This window comes from Podarcis muralis, chromosome 10 (genome assembly GCF_964188315.1).
Source record: "Podarcis muralis chromosome 10, rPodMur119.hap1.1, whole genome shotgun sequence".
In the NCBI taxonomy this organism is placed as follows: Eukaryota; Metazoa; Chordata; class Lepidosauria; order Squamata; family Lacertidae; genus Podarcis; species Podarcis muralis.
The window spans coordinates 4,502,835-4,527,997 of record NC_135664.1 but is presented as its reverse complement, the minus strand read 5'-3'; the positions used below and the strand labels follow the sequence as shown (position 1 = coordinate 4,527,997).

Genomic DNA, 25,163 nt, shown 5'->3' with positions numbered 1-25,163 from the left:
GCAATGTGCATCAACTAGGGGCCTCCCCGCCCCCTCAAATATTTTAGGGGGAGGGCGAAGATCCTTCGGCCTCTAGGAGTTGGCTCCTATGGTAGGTGACATTAAGCGTAGAGGCAAAAGTTGGGGTTCTGTGCTCATCTGGCGTGCAATAACTGGGCATAATAAGATCATAGTTCTTGATCATTCTTTCTCTGCAGCTCCAGTCAGGTTTTAAGCCTCACATGGTTGCAGTTTTATGAGAGGGACAGATGGGGGAGGGAACTCTGCATAGAGGCAGCTTCCCTCTTCAGAAGTTAAGAATTCTGCTCATGCAGGGATCTAGATTGTGCAGGAGGAAACCTAAAGGGGAGAACAGGCATCCCACCTCACTCAACTTGGGGAAAGCAGAAGACACAGAGCTGGAGCCAGAGAACAGAGACCAGAGACCAGAGAACAGCCCTCAGAAGCAGGCAGCGTAGTGGCAGCGGTGGGCTCCCCTGACCTCCTGACAGCTCCAACGCTGCTGTTGTTTACCAGGGAGAGGAGGGGCAAGGCGGCAGGAAGGTTGGCAAAAGCACTAGGAAGAGTGCCGGACGGGCTCTTCTGGTGTGCTTGCAGAGACTCAGCTGCCAAGAGGTTAGGTCAGCAGCAGTTCCCAGCACATGTTTTGACAGCTCTCTCTTACATTAAAAATAAATCTCTAAACCTGCTTCAATACATGAGGTCAGCTTCAGTTTTGTGCCTCTCTCACGCTTTAATGTCTGATCTTGTTTGTTTTTTCCTTTCCAAAAATTAACAAAAACATTTTTTTAAGACGTCTGATCAGGCAGAAAAGAAAGTGAAGAGTATAGGACTCAGTAGCAGTATATTATCAGCACACGGGCAGCCAAGCCTGACTGCATCCTGGAGCCTCTTCTTGATTTCCAATGGAATAAGCTCAGTTTCAGTATATTCTCCCCCCCCCACCGCCACAAAATGGCCATATAATTTCAGGATTCCCAGGATTTGGAATCTGATTAAGTCTCCTGCAATATTTCTTCTGCTTCACTGCCATAGACGCAGTCCAATCTTCTCTGTAAGGTCCTTCTGATTGCACTCTGAATATGACCAATCACAACTTTGATTTTTCAGCTGGAACTCAGTTCTGGTAGACACCATTGCCATTATAAGAGAACAAGCCCACTCATCCCTTTTGGCGCGGCAGGTGTTGCAGGACAGCAGAGGCGCCACTGGGGCCCCGACGGGGGAATCATTACCTGAGGGCCCCTTCCTGATAGGTGCTGGGGGCATAAGGAGATGGATCCAAAGGAAGGGCACCCACACCGACAACACGGCTAAAAATGATGTTTGGGAACACCTTCAACCTGCTCAGCTTTTGTCAGCTTTTTGTGTGCTCTTTGTGTATATGATACTTCAATTTTAATGTGTAGGAATTCTGAGTAGAAATTATTCATAAAAATGATAATGGCCATTCACTATCTCTGCTGACTGGACCCATTTTTAGAAAAGTAACACAAGAACAGTACTTGATTTCAAATGATAAACTTTTATTCTGAATATACTGTTTATTCCACAATAATTAAACACAACAATTTTCAGGATTATAAATTTTTTATAACAGTATTGTACAAATTTTTACAAAATGTTTTGCATTTGTTCCTTATTCCAGGCTTCTCAAATTCACAAAAGTGTCAAGAGAACACAATAAAAGGGAGAAAAGTTCTATCTGTCCACTTCAGAGCATTTCCCTCCATCTTTTTTTTTTTTTTTGCTAGACTGTATATTTAACATTTCAATAAAAATAGCTCCCTAAGCATGATATCCCATAAAGCTTAAGACAATTGGATAGCTTTGTTAGATCTGAATTGCAAATCCATTTAGCATTTTAGTGAGATGGCAGCACTTTATTTTTAGCAAAATAAATACTTTTCCAAAATGTGACTTCTGTGTTATAGAACACATAGAGTGATAGATAACCAAATTGCTGATAGCAGGCAGCAGCCAACTTCTGAAACTCTGGACACTTTTTGAACGCTTTTTTTTTACAATAGTCTACAGCTGATATTAACAATATTAACATTGTGGTATGAAAGAAAACAAAACAAACTAGCAACCCAGAACCTTGGCCAGTGCTACAGGTCTGGAGATCACAGTAAACTTTATATTAAGCATGTGGTTCAGTTGCCTCATGTGTGTGTGTGAAGATATTTCAAATACAACAGAGGACTCTGAGCAATGGTGTTATCACTCTTTGGATGTGCTAGTTTGGTTGGACATTGCAAGATGGCTCAGTTAAAACATTTCCTTTCCTACATGTTTGTCACCACTCTGTGGTCACCTTCCACATTGCACCACTAATAATGTCTGAAGTTCCAGATCAGACGAATTGCCTGGATTACAATGGTATTTCCAAACACCAGTTTTGCAATCCCACCAGTGTGGGAAGTACTGACACAACATGGGAGTTGAGCACAGAGAAGCAGCAATAACACCAAAACAGATGCATTCATGTGTGATTTATGTGAAAGGCGGGCTCAGCCCATCTAAGGGGTCCAGGACCCAGATGCAGGCACTGCCCCAGATCTAGTGCACATTGACTAGCCTGACCCACAGGTTGAGTGTGGACAACTGCAGTTGGGAATCTGATGCAAGTAGACCTCTGTACAATCAGTTTGAGTGCAGAGAGCTACATATATAGGTTTCCCTACTGCAGACCCAGGGATGTCAGGCGTGCGGCTAATCATGCTCTCAATGTTGGGGTGAGGCCAGCAGTGCATCTCCACACCCCTTTAAAGTATAAATAACATGTAAAAGCAGACTTCTGGAAACATTAAAGCTGAGCCTACTTTTTCTAAGCTTCAATGCAGAATGGAATGAGAGATCTCCATGTCCTTTCAAAGATACTGCAAAGTTTAAAATAGCAAGTAACACTTGGGTTGCAAAGGTCACTTAAAAACGGGATACTGCCTATTTGAATGCAGTAAGGCCAGTGCTTAAAGTCAGTAAAAGGAATAGTATACGAAAACTTACAAATGGCAGCAACACTGTTTTCCTTGTCAAGTTTAAGCAATAAAGCCTCACGCATTAGAAACACATAAAGAGATCATACTAAAGTCTTTAAAGGTACAAGACCTAAAAATAATAATATTCCTCAGTCAAACCCATGAAGTATATGTCATGTTGAAAACCTGGTACAAATATGGACCACACTCAGTGTTTTGGCAGTAATGCTGGTTGTTCTAATGGGGGTACAGGGGGATAGCAGCTAAACCATTCAATCTGCGAGCTGTTCTCGCTTTTCCTTTTTCAAAAAGGGCAAAACTAGAATGCCTTGACTCATTTGTTGTTGGTTAATGCAGCGGGGCTTCATGGTTAATGCAGAAATGAAAACAGTTCAAAGAGCTTCTCCATATCCCTTGGTGCAGCTAAACATTTTCAAACATATATTAACTTTTTCATTTTTCGCTTTTACAATATATATTTTTATAACCTGTGCTTCCCAAGCCAATTACTATGAAAAGGGATTGTTAAGAACATAAGAAGAGCTGGCTGGATCAGGCCCATCTAGTCCAGTATCCTAGTCTCACAGTGGCCAAACAGATGCCTATGAGAAGCCCCAGAGCAGGACCAGCGTGCAATAGCCAAGTCTTGTAGGAGAGGCTGCAAGGACGATTTGCAAGTTACTCCCTTTTAGCACATAAATTATTTCTAAGACCTGTCCTTCCACTATTCATACTGTGAGAGACATTTACAATGTCATGGTAAGTTCCCCCCTTAATATGTATGTGTGTCACACACACACACACACACACACACACACACACACACACACTCTGCATTGTTTAAACATTAAACAACTGGATACTATTTGCATACTATCAGCAAAAAAGAAAAAGTTTTCTGCAAACCACCAGACAAAATCCAGCAACTGAACGTTATGAATATTACGTAGGGCCAAAGTGAAAGCTTTGCCTTTTTTCACTGATGTCAAACTACGTGTTAGTTTGCCAGGAATGTTACAATAGGTGACAAAGGAAACAGGCCTCACCCAGATGGGCTGAGCTGCTATCCCCTTTCCAGCTGGGCTGACTGGCCCTTGGCTGCCTTGTCACATGAGAGCCACACAAGGCTGCTAGGGAGAAAAGCTTTGATAGGCTAGAGGGGCTTCACTAACAGAAGGTCATTGATGGGCCTCTAAGTCTAAGATATGGGTAGGCAAACTAAGGCCCAGGGGCCGGATCCGGCCCAATTGCCTTCTCAATCCAGCCCGTGGACGGTCCGGGAATCAGCTTGTTTTTTCATGAGTAGAATGTGTCCTTTTATTTAAAATGCATCTCTGGGTTATTTCTGGGGCACAGGAATTCGTTCATTATTATTTTTTCCAAAATATAGTCCAGCCCCCCCCCCAAGGTCTGAGGGACAGTGGACTGGCCCCCTGCTGAAAAGGTTTGCTGACCCCTGCTCTAAGACATAGTGGACATTCTTTTAAACATTGTTTTAATACAAATCAAGAACTAGCTCTTTCCTGGACTGTGTACACATATGAATGTGTTTGACAGTAAGAAGGTGCTTGCTCCTGTTTGTGTAAACTATCAGTTCTTCTATTCTAATTTCTCAGATATGTTTGTCAGGATTCTCCTATTCTCCACCGAGTATGAAGCAAATTACATTTAAGCACTGTGCAAGCAAGCCGGGATCATCTTAACAAATAGTAAAGAGAATTTGCAACAGGTTTCTGATCAGTTAAAAATTGTTGGCTGCTTCCACAGCCACTGAAACCTTCCTTTTCCGCTAGAAATGCCATCACTAGATTATCCTCCAAGACCCATTCCCATGACTAAGATCCCTCTCAGCAGAAGTCCCCTGCAGCATTAGTTAGAAGCTTCTGCCTCTACTTGATTCCTGTTCAGTGCAGCCATGGCATTACTGATGGATTTCTCTTCAATTAGTTCAGAAAGTTTACAAGTAGTTTCTTTCATTCGTTTTCTTCTCTATTGTGTAATTTTAAAAGATAAGAATAATGAGAGAAAGCCACTGATTAATCTGCCCCCCTTGCAGGGAACAAGAGGTGATTGATTAAGGAACAATGAATCTCCCAGTTTCACTGAACAGGAAACAGTTAGAGGCAGTACCAGCAGGATGTTGTGGCTTCTAATGAAAGTCACAGTAGCCCTAAAATACCTCCGTAGTGTTTTGTTGGTCCACACTAGCTGCTGACGTTGCATGTATGCTTAAAATAATAAAAATGTTTGCCCTAAAGCAGGACTGAAAAAAGGTGGGAGAATAATACAGAAATACCAGAATGCAAGGAGCTGATAGTGAACATCTGGATCTACCATAAAAAGTGAGTGAATACTGAATAACAATGCCAGAATAAACTGCCAGTGTACACACAACCTTTGCTAAAATTCTTCTCTATACTTAACACAATTACATCTACCAATTGTCTTACCAGTGCTTACTGTCATGCTATAACTTATCACTTGATAAATGGCCCTCTATATTCACTAGGGCTGCATCTAATGTTTGTGTCAACATAGTGCTTATGGGATGTTATGAAATGCACTAAATCCTCTCTCTCTCTTTTTAAGGCCACTCTCTCTTTTGCCTTTTTTTGACAGCTGTCTGCTGGCCAGTTGGTGGCTCGTTCTGCACCATTTTTAAATTCATGAGCTTCTTCATGCTGATGTTATCCCAGCCAATTGTCTCAGCACCCTAAGAGATTGTACCTAAATAGGGGATTTCTTTGTGAGCTCTTTTAGGGGACCTTCCGATGCTGGGCCGAGATGATTTTCACTACTAAAATCTTGGGAATTAAGAAGAGGGATTGTTGTATCCCTCATGCTCTGGTCAAGTTCTCTTAAACACCTGTGCCCAGCCATTGTTAGGCGGAAAGCTGAAGCAGGTGGACAAATGGCCTGATCCAGCAGAGGAATTCATAAGATGCAGCTCTTCCCACTAGTCTAACCATCCAAGGCACAATAAGCTCCTAGCAAGATGAGGTCGAATTCACTCCAACAACGTTGCAATTTTACTCCTAATACATTTCAGAAAAATAATAATGAAAACATAATACTTAACTGCCACCTGTTGGTGTGTGTGTGTGTGTTTGAAACTAAGATGCAAATGAATACTTGCCAAACAAACTTTCCTGCCTCGTGAGTGTCTTCTTCATAAAGAGATTATTAGTTGAGATAAGCTAATCATTCTGGCTCTGATGATAATTGGGTAAAGGCAACAAAAGTGCAGCAGAATGAGACTCTCCTGAGTTATTTTCTTTCCACCATTTTCATGTTTCCTTGGGATTACACAACTGCTTCCTACAAATCCATTGAAACTGTTCCTTTTATTTACAACCACATGACTTTACAAACAAGCTGTTAAAGACCTGTGCTCGTGATGTTGCTCTTCTATAATCTCTGATTTTCATAGTAAAGCTAGAAGCAAGGGTACTTAAGAAGAAAATAATTCAATGTTGGACAAGACTAAAACCAGAAACTTTAAATCCATATATAAATATGGATTGGGTGTTGTTGTTGTTTTAAAAAAACTGTCATTGCATATGAATGCATTCCCAATAATTTTCATAGAAGTTTGGACTCAACATTAGATGAGAGTCATTTAACAGCACTATTATATTACATTTTTTTAAAATAAAAAAGTGGGGTTTCTTATACAAAGTAAATAGTACACTGCAGCTGTTAGCAGATTTCTACAATATCAGTAAAGTTAAACATTCATTGGTTTAGCTGTCTTGCAATACTGGTTAGTTCTGAAATATATGAGGGTGAGAACATATTTCATCCTGCATCTACAATATTCTTTACTGTTATTTTCCTTCACCTATCCGATTCATCACCAGGTTTGTATAAAAACAGTATTTTTTATTATTGACAATCAAGTATCATTGAACATACATACAGATTCAAGGCTCCCCATTTGTTCAGGTTTTGCTACTGTTTTAGTAAAATTCAGCACAGTTTTAGTTGAATTCAGCACATTTTAACTGTAAAATAATAAAAAGGTGAATGCTTTATAGGTACTAATAGGTAGATACTAACTGCAATGGAAACAAACAAGAATCTACCAGATACAAATCTGAGCATACATGCTCTTCAAAACTAAATGCCTGTAATTTGATTTCATTTATTTAAAACACCTGTAGATAGAATTTTAGGTGTTTTCACCTGCATAAAACCCATCTTTTCCTTATTTGTGCAGACAGATAAATGTACCATACCCCCTTTCCACTTTTACATTGCACAGTATATTCAGATATCTGTTTAACAATATATAACTTAAGATCAAATTGCATCACATTGCAATATTTGGTTTCTCACACAACAAAAGAATCACTCAGTTACCTTTTCAAAAAAACAAAAACAAAAAATCCCAAAACCTATAGTCTACCATCAAAAGAATAAAGGAAACAAACCAAACTGAAAGAAACAGCAAAAGTAGCAGCTTCAACATCATGCAAAATACCCTTGGAAACCAACGCTCAATATTCACGAAGACATTTTTATTCACAAACTTTGTGTCTGAACATTTTGGAGGACTTGGCTAGCAGTAAGTCATTTTTCTGAGAAGAGGAACCTTGATGTGGACATCAACAACTGTGCAATGAGGAAATGGACACCAAATTTGGGATGAAAACCACATTTTCTGCCGAAGGATGACATTCTCAATAACCCTTCTACTTAGACATTATGTTGTTTCATTTTTGCCTTTTAAAAAATTGTATTCATTTCATGAACCTACTCAAGCTGGCCAGCCTTTTAGACTAATTTTGGCGGGGGGGGGGGGGATCATTCGTCATAAGGCATTTTAAGTCATGTTGAATCTCCGTAGAGGTCTAGCCAGTCTGAAACAACTCTGGATCAAAGTCTATTTTGCATTCTGGACACAAGTGATATTGAAAGCAGACATTAAAACATCAGTACACTAAATGAGAGTGCTAAGGAAATGGCCGGGTTTCCTTCTCCCCCTTACAAAGCATTCATGTTAAAGAAAAAAGAGTGCAACCAATTGAAAACTCAGGTCAAATTAACCGAAACCATGTCATCACCTTTCAAAGGGGAGCCCTTTTTACAGAAAAGTCTTCAAAAGCACAGAAACCGCAATTCTTCAATAAAGCACATAGAGAATTCAGTTCCAATGGCCTAGATGATGCAGCATTCACACACGTTTACAGATCTGACACGCCAACATGCAGTCACGATGGGTGCCTTCAGAGTCTTTCCCAAAGAATATATCAAGTAATGGGCATTGCCATTGATCTGCGGTCTGAGCAGACGGACCCTCCTTTTCCAAATGAAATGGTGGGCTAACATTTTGGCAGGATCTTGATTTATTACGCAGGTTTTGGTTTTAACAGGGTCATAACTGGCAGTGTCTGCTGCCAGATAACAGCCAGAGCAGGATAAGCTGAATTCCTACCATAGACCATAGTGATGGGCTCAATCCAGAGACCCCACCACAGTCTGATGCATCCTCCTGTAGGCAAAAAAGAAAAAGAAATAAAGAGATTTGTCAGTATTAGCTGAAATTACTAGCCAGTTCCAATAGCTCTCTCACCATGTGATGACTCGTGTGTTTCATCCTCACAGAGGTGGCCCACATGGGGACCAAACTTTTAACAGGTTCACTAAAGTATTTGTATTCAAAATGAGCAGCTCTTTACCCTAGGAAGGGTAAAGTCAGATCATTAACATGTGTGCCGAAGTGCTCTGACACATGGGCTCAGCCCCTGGTATTGGTGGTGACTGCCTAAACTCAGTTTTGTCACCATTCAAGGTGCCAAAATGCAGCTGTTTGTCACCATTCAACTTGTAGTTATATGAAAAGGGTCTTTGACTTACTTGGAAGAGTGATTTTTGTCACACTCCCCCCCCCCCCCCCGACAGAAGTCAACACATACATATTTTAATCTGCATGGAAATGTTAATAGAACACAATCACATTACACACCTTACCACAGCAAAACACTTTCACAGGGTCATTCTTGTAGCTTACCACATGTACAGTATGCAAGTACATTCAATTAATAAAGAACTTGTGTTCTTAAAAATAACAAGTGCAGTTTAGTTGTTACTGTTGCCATTTGTCAGTTTGTAAACACATATTTAATTCAGTCATTGCCGGTTTGGAAGCAATTACATCATATGACTCTGGCTTACACCATCAGACCACTGGCCCATTTGTTCCAGTGTTGTCTTGCTGGTGGTGACTCTTTGACATTCAGGTAGATGCTCCTCCCATCCTTTTCAACAGGCAATGTCAAGGATTAAACCTGGGACGTAATGTCTTCCAAGTAAGTGCTTTAATGTTGAGTTAAGGGCAGCCCCTAACCTCACATCATATTGGGATTTCTGGTGTCCCTGGTCACGTGATAATGAAACGGACTCAATAACTGGGTGCACAACTCACTTTTCAGATCTTTCTGGTTTTATTCAATTTAGTTGGCAACTTGCACAAGCCTCAAAGGCTTTGATTGATTCATCTGAACCTGCCATTGGGCTTTCCTAGCCTGCATTGGTCCAACTCAAACCAACCAGTAATGGTACCAAGAACAGCTTCTTTTCCCAGTCATCCAATGGGACTCAAATATATTTGTCTAAGTCTACCTAAAAGGAATAAATTGAACTTGGGAGTGCTGTTTTATAGGTTAGTTAAATTATTAGCAGCAATCATTTGGTTGCAGAAAGAATTGTGGTTGGTTCTTTACAGAATGGGAAATGCTTAGGTTAATAAAAACCAACATATTGTATCTTTTTCTCCCCCTCCCTATTTTTTTACAGAACACAGTCAAAATTACAAGATAATTGGGCAGAATTGTCCAAAATTGTAATAGCTTATAATCAATGCAGAGGTCATGATAGACCTGCTAATTATCATTGGACAGGTTGGTTGATTTAAAAGATTGTTTACTTTTCCTGGCTTGTATCTCTCTCTCTCTCTCTCTCTCTCTCTCTCTCTCTCTCTCTCTCTCTGCTTTTGGTGGCGGTTGATGTAAGTCTGTTCTCCCCATTGATGGAGGGGGGTACCTGCTCCATTTTGTGTTCCTTTCACTTTCTCTTCTTTTAGAAGTTAACAGCCATTTTGTGTTATGCCATGCCCCACCCCCACAGCAGTCGCCTTTTGACTGGCACCCACAGCACTTTCTCAGAATTCCAAATGTACCCACTGGCCCAGAAAGGTTGGCAACCCTTTTACTAAAACTAGATCATATTTCAGGAGCCCTGGATATTTTATCTTCAGAAACATGTCTACATTTCCCCTCAGGAGACCAGGACAGCTTAGGATCCTTTGAATCCAAGCCACTTTCCAGAATGCCAATACTTCTGCTTTTGGCCATTCCAAGCTTGGAATTCCAACCTTGGTTGGGCCAGGGTTTCAGAGCAGCTGAGTGATGGAGATGAAGTATTTGACACTGGACCTGAGTCTCAAGTCTTTGAGTTCTGCCTTTAACACCGGAAGGTTGGAGCTGCCATTTAAGCCACTGGGACACCATCCATATGTTTGCTCCCCCCACACACACTTTCCAAAACCAAATACTTGGGTATTTACTTTATTTCAATAATGCAGGTAATGTAATTAAGTCTAGTCGCAGATGACTCTGGGGTTGCCGCACTCATCTCGCTGGCTGAGGGAGCTGACATTTGTCCGCAGACAGTTTTTCCAGGTCATGTGGCCAGCATGACTAAGCCGCTTCTGGCGAACCAGAGCAGCGCACGGAAACGCCATTTAGCTTCCCGCTGGAGCGGTACTGATTTATCTACTTGCACATTGATGTGCTTTCAAACTGCTAGGTTGACAGGAGTTGGGACTGAACAACAGGAGCTCACCCCATCGTGGGGATTCGAACCGCTGACCTTCTGATTGGCAAGCCCTAGGCTCAGTGATTTAGACCACAGCGCCACCCGCGTCCCACAATAATGAGGGTACCAGTTAATAAAGCCATCAGGAAAATGTTGCATTCTATTTGGCACACAACCCTATCTGGAATAAGATCAGATGATATACTGAACTTTTAGGGTTGTTTAGTTTGGCTCCCTCTCCCCCTCTTTGTGTCTGGGTTGTGTCATGCTGTAGCAGAGCTTCTTTCATGAAACTAAACAAAGACCAATTGGTCTTTCCTCAACTGATAAAAAAATCCTCCTCCTCCTTTAGTACCTTAAACACAGAAATTTATTTACTAAGATTATACTACCAAGCTGTTAACTGAGTTTGAACATTTGGTGATGAATATGAAATTTTATAGGAGCCTGTTATCTAAATGTATGGATTCTACTGTTAATAAAATGAAGCAATATATAATCAGGTAATGAGAAAGAGTTCTGGAGATGCTCAAGTTAGAAGAACATTGGAATTATATATGCAAGTTTCATCATAGCTATTCTTTACACATATTTTTGAGAGAAGACTTCTAGAAAACTTAAACCTCCCAAATTAACAAAAATGTATGCTGTCTGGGAATTGTGTAAGATATCGTTGAGTGGATGCCACCTATCTTCACACATGGTGGAGACACAAAAGGCTGAAAATGTATTGGCAAAATATCTTAGGAGTGATTAAGAATATACATTTTTATAAAATCCAGTATAATCCATTAGTAAGCTTGTTCAGTGAACTAAAACTTACTCTGTTAGTTGACAGCCAGAATCTTTACTGGCAAAATTTTGGAAAAATGGCTTGAGTGGTTGAGAAAAGTGTTGCAGACTGCTTTAATGAATACGTTAACATGTTCCAGATGGTTGTGGGATGGGAAGCTATGCTCATCCAGTTGTTTTTCTGAAACTTGGTCTCCTTTTATAATTTTTTGGGATGGAGTTGTGCATGAAAAGAACATACAGCAAGGCACTTTACAGCTGATTTAAAATAATTTGAATAAATGAAATCTGTTGCTGCTGCTGCTGCTGCTGCTTTAACTCAGCATTACCTATTATGGCATGCCTCCAAATGTATTTCTGCCTGAGCAGAACACACTTTCTTTCATGCACACTTTCCTTTTTGATGATCATGCCCACCCACTGCAGTTCCCCCATGTCCTCCCTGCAAAAGCTGCTCTCCTTAGGACTGTAGAACTTTTTAAAAGACTATGGGATATGGCAGCAGGATCCTGCCTGATGCAAACACCTTTGGAAACATGCCTATGTGAGTAATGCTATTTTTCTCGTTCCATTTTTTATTTGTATATTTTTAAAAATAATATCTACCATAAATGTTATCATTCAAAATTCTTAAGATCTTTTGCCAATTTATTTGTTAAAGTTTTTCTAGATAACAAGTGAATTTATTAAAAGAATTTTGAAAGCTCCCTTTCACTGAAAATGATATGTATGCGTATGAATGTTTGATTTTCAAAGCATCTGAAGATTTATACAAAGGGTCGAAATGGCCCAGCCAAGATTAGAATGAAATAAAGAATTAAGAGACATGGGCAAGGAAACTTCCAACAAGATAAGGAATGAAATATGTCTGAAGAACCAGTTTCTACTGTAACTTCTACTCTGCACTGAAGTATTTTTGGAATGACTACTGTGGAATCATCTGCATGGAAAATGCTGTTTCAGAACTGGTTATTCACGTGGATTTTTTTTTAAAAGAAGGAAATATATGGGGATGTCTGAATCTAACAGAACAGCTCTCAGATGTATGAATTCATAGGAATCTCTTCAAAAATATTTATCTGAAGGCAAACAGTATGTCAGAAGAGTGCGAGCATCTCAGCTCCTTGAAGTGTTTGAACTTGGTCAGTGTTTGCAATTTAAAATTAAAGGATAAATCTTTCCAGGTGTGTGAGTGAGTGTAGCGTAGTGTCCTACCAAATGAAAAACATTTACAGTCCTGAAATATTCAGTATGCCTCCAGAGACACAGAAAGAACACTAAACTGGGTTTGCTGTCTCTCTGTCTAATATTCCTAATATCTCTAAACCAGGCATGGGATGGGGCTTTGGAGAGAAACATCACTACACTGGGTTACCCTCAGGGAGAACTGGATCTCTTAAGCTGGAGGAATGCACTGGGACCATCTTGTGGTGTATCTTGTGGCACTTATCTTCTTTCACATTGGCAGAGGATGATCCACATAGTTCCTTGCTACATCTGTGTTGCTCACATGATTACTTCATGGAAGCAGGCATACTATTTGCTGATAATCTAAAAATGTGGCTTAGCTCTTTCAGCTTGTGTCTTTCCTAATGCAAATTTCTCTGCAATGGGTTTTTATTTGCTTGAAATGTACATGTGTCTAGAGATGAAGTTTGCCCAGTATTTCTGCTAGGAGGCTATTCTGCATTTGTACTTAGTGCACATATAAATTCTGCGGAAAGGTTCTGTGGAACTTAATAGTGAGTGACTCAAGCAAGAGGAAGCCAAAAAACCCTTATAGATTTGCCTTCAGAAAGTGCAAATAACTCATAACGTTGGCAAGGAACTTAGTAGCACTTCTGGGATGTCCAGAGAATCTTTGACCTCATTAAAAAAATTAGTATTAAAATGCACATCCAAAAGAGATCACATGTAAGCCTCTGACTCAATATGTTATTGTAGCTTTGCAGGATCATTTAATACCCATTATAGCCTTTTGTTGCTCCCGAACCCAGGGCTAATTTCAGAAAAGAAATTAGTCAGGCTTTTGTCAGCACTGCCCCCCTCCCATTAGGAAATGAAAAAGAATTAATTAAGTAGGAAGAGTAAACTTAAAAGCAACAATGTGCTTTCTCTGGGCCTTCTACTTGTGTGTTTGTGCTCCTCCTCCTCCTCCTCCTCACTGCATCAGGCAGCTTCGAGCTCCACCTGAGCTTATGGCATTCTGGAGCCTGCTCTGCTAGGAGCAGGTCTGGGCATTGAGAAGGAGGCTGGAGATTTAGCAGCCATGTTTAGCTGTTGGTCTTTTGCAATATTCATTACAATAAGTTTTGAAGCATTCAGAGATAACACTTGTTTACACAATTTGTTATTGGGAGCTGTTTAGTTTTCACAAAACATGGCTTTTCCGTCCATTTAAACTTTGGTTCATTGTTTTGAGAGGGTGATGTTGCACTAAGACATGCCAAACACCCGTTAAAGCCCTTGGTAAGTACATCTCTGCCAACACATTTTTTAAAATCAAAATTAATGGAGAAGTTTTAAATTAAAAGTTTGTTTTGCAGGTTGCCATTCTTCCTCTGCTGCAAGTTTCAAAATTGTCACCAGCTGCATCAGGTCTCCCCTAGTCAGGAGACTGCCAGTTCCGCCTTCCACTCCAAGAAACCTATCACTGTTGTGCCATCCGCAGGTTGGGATCCTGCCCAAGAAATCAAAGCAGAACTGGGAAATACACATTTCTTGTGAATGATCACTGTGGTTTAGTATATCTCCTGATTCATTTCCCCTCCTGAGTGCTTCTCAGTCAATGATACACTGACAAATGATTATGAGGAAGGGATAGTTGTGCTCTCCTGTTCAAAACGGATTGTGTTGCTTTAAGTACAAGCCATGCTTGAGGCAGGCTGGGCAGAGCAGGGCACTTTCCACCAAGGAGAGGATGGTTTCTCTTCCTCTAACACCCGCTTCATGCATTACTTGCAGCGGCACGATGGTATGGTTATGCATGGTACTAGTTACGCACAACCCAAACTGGGAGGGAGTGTAGTAGGTGATGTACATCCCTCAGCACAACTATGTTGCAGAAGTTGCAGGCATTAACGGGAGACAGCTTGGGTGCAATCGAGGGAGAGCAGCAATTCAAGGTAATGTCTGAAGGAATAAAAATGGCCGGTGGTGCATTCTGTAGGTTTCAGTGAGGTCTTGAAAGGAATTAAATATTCAAGGCTTCTCTGGGATGACTTCACTGACCTCAAGAAAAGGCCGGGCCTATACTCCCATATGAAACATGTAGGATAAATATAGCAGGACCCATTTTCAAATTGCACTCACCTAGTAAAACAACCCCCCTGTAGTGATTGTCCCACACTGTTGCACAGGGGCACCATCGGGGGGGCAGGGGGCAACCCCCCATATTTTCAAGGAAGGGGTCAGGCTCCTCCAGAATTCAGGGCCCTGCCACATCCCTTTGAGGATCACCAGGGAGGGGCAGTGCAAAGCATCTTCGCCCCACACATCCCTTTCACATTCGCCAGAGCGCCTTCCCAGAGCAAAATAAATGCCTGTGGAAGGGGTTGCACAGGGTGAAAATTTCCCCAAACAGCTCCCGCTGAAGCCCCCACAGTCTCTTCTCAGGTTCTGGAGACCTTGTGGAATGGAGTGGATTGTAAATGACAGCGTAGAGGAGAAAATGAGGATCAGTGAAAACCTGCCCACAGAAGGTGACATTTGGGGCCATCCTTCCCTTCCTCATCTCAACCCCATTCAGAAGGGTCTCCTTATCCTTGGTAGAAGATTGGGGCAGGTGGCTTCTGGATAAAGAATGGGGTGGGATAGTTTTCATAGAATCATAGAATTGTGGAGTTGAAAGTGACCCCAAATGTCATCTAGTCCAACCCCCTGCAATGCAGGAATCCATGTCCATGACAGGTGGCCATCCAAACTCTGCTTAAAAACCTCCACAACCTCCTGAGAGATTCCACTGTCAAATAGGCTCTCACTGTCGGAAAGTTTTTCCTGATGTTTGGTCGGAATATCATTTTTTTGTAACTTGAAGCCACTGGGGCACAGGTGGTCTTTTTGTTTCATGCCCGTAGAATAAAGAGTGTTTATGAGTCTATTTAGAATACGAAGTTAATTTTCAAAAAGTTATCAAGCAAGCTGTGCACAACAGAAGGTAAACAAATGCCAGAAACTAATTTGTCTCCCACCCCCAATATCTTGAAGAAACAGTGCATCTCTAGAGATAGACATCAGATATCAAGCCTAGCAACTGTTCTTAAGGTGTGTGTGTGTGTGTGTGTGTGTGTGTGTACCTACATGCACAACACAAACAGAAACCCATTCCCACTTTTATGATTTTTCTCTATTCAATGTTAAGAGATGGCCAGGATGATGTCTCCCTCTAGTGGGACTCTGGGAAGATAAGTTAAGGGTAAGGATTGATGTAAGAGCAGTAGGGCTGCTCTGGAAATACCCTCACTACTTTGAGTCCAAATGTACCTTCCTTCTCCAAGCTTGACCTCTGAAAACTGGAGTCCTGCAATCCTAGAGCAGATGCAGTGATTGCCCAGCAACCCCGACCTTCCTAAGAGAAAACCTGCTCCACTCATTTCCTGGAGCAGTTTCCTTTTTAAACCAATAAAGGTGAAGAATTAAGAACTGAAGATTCAAACAGTGTGCTAAAAATGCAAAATGCCTCACTGAACTACATAGGAAGATTCAGACAGATGACCAGAAAACACTTCATTTGCTGGAAACAGTTTGCACAGCAGCTAAAAAGTTTTATGTGAGCCATGTTTATGTTTCATCCATCTTCACCCCAGTTCAGCTGGCATACAGTGCTTGTAATCAAATATCCATTACAGGGCATATATACAATATTCTGTATTATATATTATATAGTGGTATATTATATAGAAAAATATGCATTATTACATACCAGTATAATTAGTATATAGATCTGCAATATCACAAGCTATGCCTTTGTATGCAACGTCCTGGTTGCTCAAGGCATCTTCAGATGCCACATGGTGCAGCAAATTATGCTGAAACCAAGTTGGTCGGGTTCTGGCGAGTGGCTGGGAAGCAGGACTGCCTAGGAACCCTGAGCAGCCTTTCTTTCTTTAACTAAGAAGATTCATATACTGCTTAATCAGAAACCAACCACCTCTAAGCAGTTTACAAGAAAATGCCGATAAAAATACTGATAAAATCAACAGCAGATACAACCTTTATACAAGTAGATAATGTAAAGTTATCAAAACCAACAGTTAAAAAAAGCAAATATACCTAATAAAATTAAGTATCTGTTTTTAGTTTGAGCTTCCCAGGGGAATCCTTTCCTGGGGAATCTGGTTTTTGTTAGAGCTTCCCATAAATTAAATAAATAAGAAAAGAGTTTGTTAATCTGTGACAACTTCTAGCTGTGACTCAAATGCACTGAGATGGCCATAAGAATGCCAGTATCACAAGCAGAGATGAGCTCCTATTAGAGTAGCTTTAGGAGCAGTTGTGGTGGTACATAAAAAAGCCAGCATATGCTGAGCTCTGCAGCCTGAGTTAGCATGACCAGGACCACCTCAGCCCATGGTAACAATGGCTGGAAGTTAGCCAGGTCATGCGCTTACCAGGTGATGATCAAAATCCCATGGGGCAGGACGCACTGCTTTCACCACATACTAGAACCACACGTGTGGGAGAGATTCACCATACGAAGGCATGCATGCAAACAGTCCTGATTCAACCAATGATTCCCTTCAATTTTTGAGGAGCAAAGTGTGCCGGCTTTTGCACATAGAAGACTCCATGTGAAGCACATAGTTCACATGATGCACTAGGCTTGGGTGGAAGGAGAGGCACACCTGTTACTTCACTAGATTAAATGAACATCTACTTGATAAGTGAATGAATGAGGCCACTCACTTATTTCTAAGGCGGGGGGTGGGGGTGGCAGCACCCCACTCCTCCTGAGGCCATAGGGTTGTAGAGTTTGCCCTATTTGAAGGATGTGTTTTGCAGCAGGTAAAATTGCCTGAAAATATGGACTCAGCTAGACTGGTAAAGATGGCAGTGTGGAGTCCCGTTTTTCTCTATCTGTTTTCCCTGTTTAAATTTAGTGCTTTAAACTGAAACACTTCTTTGATGTGTCTAGATCCAGCCAGTTAAAAGAAGGTTTAACCTTGTCTATAAAACATACAATTTCCAGCAACTAGGATCCTGTCCTCAGCACTATGCACAAATAAGGACTGAGGGTTTTCAGGGTGGAATGACATGGTATATGGGAAAGCACATGTTTCTCAACCATTTGTCAGATGACATAAATGTAAAGGGGCATTTAGGGGGGAAGGGGTTCCCCATACGGGGTTCGTCAACCAGGCTAGGTAGCCCATCTAGGAGAAGAAAAATTCTAGTCCTAAACCTTTGCTGCCTGGCAGGAAATCATCTGGAGAAGAAAAGGCTCAGGAGTAAACCCTAAGACAGTTGGATAGCACCATGTATGGGCAACTCCTGCAGCCAAGCTGGTGCTTTCCTTTGGACCACATCAGTGAGGCTGAGAGTGGGCCTTGTCATCTAGGCAGCCTAGGACTTCTACGTCCACTGCCCTGGGGAAGTAACTTGAGTGATGCTAACACAGCAGTTTGACTTTACCCCCAGAAGTGCACTCCATTGACTCTGAAGACAGATGGAACCAGCAGAAGGGAAGGGGTGCTTAACTCCAAATGCTTAACTGATTAACCCCTCAGAGGTGTGCCCCTCAGACAAATTTCTCTTTTGCTTCACTTCTTCTAGCCTCAGATCCCAACTGAGGGAAAATCACAGGAAAGTATGGTTCACCAGGAAAGAACAGCTTAATATTACAAAGCAAGTTCAATGTTGAAAATATTGTATTCGCTTTGTAATGTGTAGTCCAGCTGTATGATTGTGAAAATGCCACAATCCCCTTATTGAAAGGAAGTGTTAAAAATGCATGTACTCTTAGGCAGCAACAGCTTTTTAATTTTAGCTCACTATATTTAAATATTATATTTAATATACTATTTTTGTTTGCTTGTCTCCTTTGTTAGGCTCAGAAAGAAAGTCTAGTGCCGGTATTGTGAAGTCGTACCTCTTAATGGGAACAAGAACAAAACATGAATAGTCTCTATTTTGTTGGTCTCACAACCCTCCCAACAACTAAGAATGTCGGCATGACTCCAATTTAGAGATTCAAACTTTTTCAGATTTCTTATCATGGATACAAAATAAGTAACAAAGGATTGCCAGGAGCAGTTGTGGTGGTCCCTCTGGGCAAATTCCATCTGTCCTAACTGGCCACCAGAAGTCCTGAGACTCAGAGAATGAGAGGTCTCTTATATCTTGAAACTTGCTAGGGACTGAACCTGGTGTGCTCTATCACAGACCACTCCTTAGGAGCAGCAAGGGTGGGCTGCGAAGCCTTAAAGTTAGCAGTCTGCTACAGTGCTGGACCAGGAAAGAACAATATGCAATGCATTTCTGTCTTCAGGTTGTGATTCTAAGCATGTTCTGAAACAATAGGATTCACTTCCAAAGTTAACACACCAAATTACTATGGCTGTTTATCTTGTGGTCCATGACCTAATGGGCCTCTTTAGAACTGTATCTGTCTTCCCCGATTATCCTTGGGAGTGCAGTCTCTCTACTTGCCACAGAGAGAAGGGAATGTCTAAATTACCTGAATTACTACCCAGAAGATTAAACCCTTTTCAAATAATCACACTCTCCCATTCAGGAAAGGAGGGTGTGCTCCCAATCAGGGGAAAATAGCTCCTGAACAAGCCCAATAAATAAATAAAGCCATTTGCTCCAAGTTATTTTCCCCACCACCACCCCAAGGCACCCAATTAATACATGTTTCTGTGATACACTAACAAAAATGCTAAACTTTGAAAAACAAAATGAAACACAAAATTAGAGAAAGTAACTGACCATCCACACCACATGAAAACTTGCAGAAAAATGGAGATAGGAGCGGACATCATGGCAGAGGCACGACTCGTTGTGCATATAGGCTGATCCTATTAATAACGGGCAAAATAGCAAGTAGAGGAAAGGAAAGAAAACACAGAAAGAAACACATACAAGATGAGATTTCATGCAGTTTGCTGGCAGTTAGCAGAGTTAATGTGAAAGCATTCACCCAAGAGCAAAGAATTTCACAGTGAGGATTGCAAAGTAAACTTAAGTAAAATATTACACTAATACAACTACAGAAGACACAGTTAACACAGATAATAGCACAACAAGCTAGTGAGCAAGACTCCTTGTACTTTCACACACAACAGATCCAGGATCAAGAGCACGGAGATGGGCTAATAGTTGTTTCTCCCAATATTGCCGCCAACTATCTCCAGCACACGAATGTTTTCTTACTGTTAAAATTGGGTGCTCCAATGTTCTCAATGTGGCAAACACTTTACAACAAAAAATACCCATTTGTGTTCGTGTTCTTTAAAAAAATATGTATAGTATAGTCTAGATCTGGGACTCTCAAATTTTGGTACAGGAATAATTTCTACCAGGATCACCAACTCTAGTGGCAGAAGAGGCACTGGGTTGGATCATTAGCAGGAATGGGAGGAAAGGGGGGGTTCCCTTAAGGAATCTTGGAGGGTGGTGCTTCCTATCCAGAAGCCCAAGTCAAGGGCTGATGGGCTACAGGGCACACCAAAAGCAGTTCACACCATGGAGGACCGCTAACGATGGTCAACCACAGCTGTCAATCAACCGGCAAGTGCGTTGGTTGATCATTGGCTACACGCCCAATGCCAATGCCAAATGAAGTTGTGGTCTAATTTCAATCCAACACATGTCTCATTACTCACTACCTGCTCGCTCCTCAACCACCTCACTGTCCATGGAACCACAATATGGCACCCCTTACAATTAATCCAATTAATCTAGATCAGGGGCTATGAACCTGTGAACCCCGCCCCCCCAAGTTGTTGGACTTCCATCATCTCTGACCTGGCTGGGACTGAAACATCTGGAAGGCCACAGGTTCCCACCCCCTTACTTTTGATCCACTAGATCTACTATTCACAGGGAAGACTGGGACCAGGCAACTACACTGCATCTTCAGGACAAGAAGAAAAGCCACAGAGTTTTCTAGGCATTTTTTTCAAAGGTTCTGATGACAAGATTGCCAAGCAGTTACCATGATGCACAGAATGGTAGCAAATATTGCCCTACCTCCCTCTTTAAAAGAATCATGTGTGAAAGCACAGCAATTGCAGCAAAGGCAACGCAGAAAAAAAGCAGCTGTTAATTTTATGTTAATCATGGGAACATTTGAAATAGAGTGACTATGATTCAGAGTCAACAGTCAATTTAATGGAAGATAGGTTAACATCAATGGGCATTTCAAGGTGCAAACTTATCATTTTAAAAAAACTTTTTTTTTTCTCTAGTGCAGGGAAGGCATTTCCTCCATTTCTTAGAAAAGCAAACTTACGTCAATATCATCATCAAAGCAGACATCGGGCCCTTTTCTGTATCTGGGTTGCTGAACCATTTCACAGGGGTTTGGCCCCTCATCTGAATGTCAGTTAAGGAACATGGATAATGGAATGCTCACATTTGCTAGAAGAAGAAGAAGAAGAAGAAGAAGAAGAAGAAGAAGAAGAAGAAGAAGAAGACGACAACGACAAACTAGAAAACACAAAGAGAGTGAGGAATTGCAGGGTTTGAACTGGGAGCCTTGCCTAGTGAGGTTCTATGGACTGTGTGTGTAGACTAGAGATGTGTGAGACCCCTCAATAAACTGTGTTTTTCAAGTGTGCCAGTTGAATGCTTGAGAAACTATGAAGGATTTTGGGTGTGAACCCTTGGAAAGCCCTATTTAGCTACCATTCTGCCTTCCCTGCCAGTCCTCCCCCTTCCCTAGTGAAAATGGTTTTGTGGAGGGCATACCAGAGAGTGTGTGGCTCTTAACAACACACCAGATACCATTCCAGGCCTCTCCTTAGCTACAAATGTTGTGTTAAAGTCCCACAACCCCCAGCAGGAAATGATGCTTCTCCTTCATTAATGGCAGCCAATTCAGTTCAGCCTATTTGAAGGAGGCTGAACCTGGAGAATTTGGGTTCATCAATTCGAGCTGGAAGAGACCCTGTTTCAGGGTTCACCTGTTGGCTATTTGCCTCTGTGTATAGACACCAGAGGCCATTCAAGCACAGCAGGGGAAAATGGCGTGTTCAACCCCTGAGTTTGGCAGAAATTATGAAGCCCCTGGATTGGCTAGACATCAAATAAATATTAGAAGCCTGGATTTATCCCTCCAGGTGCCCCTTTTATTGTGCATTCATGATTATATCAGAGCAGCTACATGTGATTCTGATTTCAGTACTGTTTGTGCCTGTAGTAGCTGTGGCAGACATACTGCTTCGTTTCCAGTTGCTGCATGTCCTATATTTTCCTGATGAGATCCTGTAACTTTTCATACCACAGGCAGCATATAAATTTAAGTCCAAAGTAGGTGGGAGAAAATGGTAACTTGAAAGGGAATTTGTGTGGTCCTAACTTGAAGATGGAGAGGATTGGGGCTGAAATATCAAGGCAAAGTGTGGGTGTTTGGAGGAGTGAGCACAATATGTGAGATTTAGAACATCTTTACTGTTTTCATGGCAGGGAAGACCATGGCCATTAATGTATGGCAAAGCAGCATATCACGTACTGTACAATAAAACATGGAAATTTTAGGCAACAATAAACTAATAAGGCCTGCTAACAGAAGCTAGCAGAAGAACTTCTGCTAGCGCAATGGGGCTTTCCTTCTGTGTGCCCAACAAATTGGCCTGGATGTTTGTGTGCGTCAGGAGAAGTCCCAGAACAATGCACAGGGGGAGGAGAGGGAAAATCAAGGAAGGAGAAATGCTTGTGCTGCAGCAGCAATATTCTTAGTGGTATGTTGAATTCCCTCCTTTAAGTGTGTCAATCATCCTCTTAAGGGTTTTTGATTCCAACAATATTGTGTTTGTGTTATATATTAAGATCATGCAAGCAGGGTGCTAGCGTGGAGTGGGTATCTCACATTAGCTGAGAAATGGAAGAGATACATGCCTGTGTTGATCTACAATTCACAGAAACAGTTTCCAGTCCAGATGTGTGTGTGTGTGTGTGTGTGTGTGTATACACTAACTCGTTCAAGTTTTAGGAGCAGCTAAGAATCAGATACTGGGGGTTCTACAGAAATGTGTGGTGGTGTTGAGCAAACACAAATTCAGTGTAAACTTAAACTTCAAAGGATATCAGGCTTCTCTGCTTGCATCAGTGGCCTTGTATCACAGTGACGGCACATATGTTTGGTGTCACTCATTATGAATACTAAATTTGTATTGGAAATCTTCTCTGCGTGAAAAAGTCTGCAAACAGAAATGAAGCACAGAACAAATGTTTAATGCTGGGGGAAAGGAACTTGCAGGCAATTTTCTATAAGTACTTTTGACAACCAGGTAAACTCCAAAGGCTTAATGCAACTTTTGCACCATAAGCTACAAATAACCTGATTTTGTGCAAAGATCTCCCCACCTCAGTTGGGCAGTGATAAGATATATAATATATATTATATATCCAGAACCTGTCTTCTGCTCAACAAAATCAAATTTTCTATTTCCAAGCAATATGCAATATGGACTGTAAAACATGATGCCCATTGCTATTGAAGTATATATAAATGCAGCAAGGTAAACTCATCTTTGAGTGTCTTTACTAAGAGAGACACATTACGTGGAAATAAGGGAGAGACCCTTTTCTGTGGTGACACCACAGCTGTGGAATATTCACCCCACAGTGAATGATACTGGCACCAATATTACAATCTTTTCAGTGCAAGGTTAAAACCTGTTTATTTGTTGAAGCATTTTGAGCATTTAAAGTGTTGTTCTGTTAACTGCTCTGTTGTTTCTGTTGTTTTAAAATGTGCTTTATTTGATTACCCGTGTGCATGTGGGAAGTTTTGGTGTTTTATTTTGGTAAGATTTGCTGGCTATGCCTTTTGTACACCGTCCTGTTAGCCATAAGGATGAATGGTAGGTTAAAAAAAATTAAGTAAATGCATTCATACACATCTATATTTATATCATCTGTATCTATATCTACTTCATAACTGATAGTTATGCCTTTTGTACACCGTCCTGTTAGCCATAAGGATGAATGGTAGGTTAAAAAAAATTTAAGTAAATGCATTCATACACATCTATATTTATATCATCTGTATCTATATCTACTTCATAACTGACAGTTTCACATGAATAACTCAGTTGCTTCTTTAATATCAGAACACTGTTAAGAAAGCATCAGAGGCACTTGACATAATTTCGTAATTCTACGGAAATACCTACCTAGAACAGTTTATGCAATCTAAAATGCCATAAAATGATTTTTCATCATTGGCAAAGAAATACTGAGTTTGTACTGTAATGCAGCTCTGTTTTGATGGTATGGCACTGAAGTCTTCCTCCTCCATTTCCACTGTGAGAAAGAGAACATGTTCAGCTCTGTGAGAAGCTTGATTATAAAATCAAAGGAATGTCTCTGACACCTGATTCTTCACTTACCGGCACTAAGAAAACGTGGGAAGGTGAGGCCCAAAAAGAGCTGCTGCAAGATAGACCTAGATACACAGGGGGAAGACAATGGAACAAGAGAGTAAGGAGCTGCGAGGAGGGATAGCGCCTAAATCAGGCAGGCTTTAGCTCTAGGAGTGGGGCAGAGAATTCACTGTGTGAACTGGAGCAGGAGATGGCAGAGCAAACCCACAGAACATTCCTGGAATGGAAGAAGGGGAGGGATCGCCTGCTCCTCTTTCAAGCATAGCTTTCCCTGTTTCACTGCATGGATTTGTTGAAATCTGCCATTCCCTTTCCTTCTTATTAAATGGTAACTGATCCCCTTCGTCTTTCCCCCTCTTTCCTACCAACTCCCTCCCTAAATTTCATTACAAAGAACATTTCAAGAAACCACTTGCAGGTGAAAAGAACAATAACACCCCAAAGTCCAAACTGAGTCAAGACACCTCTGTGTTTGATATCATCACTGATAACCCGTTTTTTAAATATTCAGTCATGTTTGGGTTTCCTCTCTGGATTACCCTCCAATGCAGAAGTTCACTTTCATTGCAAAAACAAGGGTTCTTAATTTATGTTGAGTTGCACACCTTGTAAATATCTTCAGGGAAAGATTTTGTAGCCCTATTTTGCAGTGACATTATTTAATGCTCAACTTGAACAAGAAAAATGTGGGGTGAAATCTCAGCTGGGCAAATTCATTCTGTATACTTCGCTCAGTCAAGGCCCTCACATGTTCAAATGTATAATAAACCCTACCTGGAAAGTTCAACTTACCAAGCGGCTGCAGAGGCCCACCACCCTAGATGTAACATGTCTGCTATCGTAGGCTAGAAAATAGAAGACAATTGATATAAGGTTAGAATAATCTCTGAATGGGGGCAGTCACTTCCCTCCTGCTGCTTGTAGGACTACAACTTCAGTCATCCCTGACCCCTGGCCATGATGGCTGGGGCTGGTGGGAGGTGCAGTCCAATACAGTTGCAAGGGCACCACATAGACTGGT

At 41.3% G+C, this 25,163-nt stretch overlaps 1 protein-coding gene across 4 annotated transcripts in view; it reads right to left on the bottom strand.

Annotated features, from left to right (window-relative positions):
• Positions 1-1,505: 1,505 nt before the first annotated feature.
• CACNA2D1 (calcium voltage-gated channel auxiliary subunit alpha2delta 1) overlaps positions 1,506-25,163 on the bottom strand; it is a 385,544-nt gene continuing 361,886 nt past the window's right edge. For 2 of the 4 annotated variants that reach the window (XM_077935727.1, XM_077935729.1), the window contains 7 exons: positions 24,935-24,987; positions 24,149-24,204; positions 23,933-24,062; positions 22,843-22,954; positions 21,046-21,129; positions 19,521-19,609; positions 1,506-8,475 (listed from right to left, as the gene is read on the bottom strand). In XM_077935727.1, the coding sequence (XP_077791853.1) occupies positions 8,439-8,475; positions 19,521-19,609; positions 21,046-21,129; positions 22,843-22,954; positions 23,933-24,062; positions 24,149-24,204; positions 24,935-24,987 (561 nt within the window). In that variant the 3' untranslated portion in view covers positions 1,506-8,438. The remainder of the gene's footprint in view (positions 8,476-19,520; positions 19,610-21,045; positions 21,130-22,842; positions 22,955-23,932; positions 24,063-24,148; positions 24,205-24,934; positions 24,988-25,163) is intronic. The other 2 variants (XM_077935728.1, XM_077935730.1) reach the window with 1 other exon arrangement.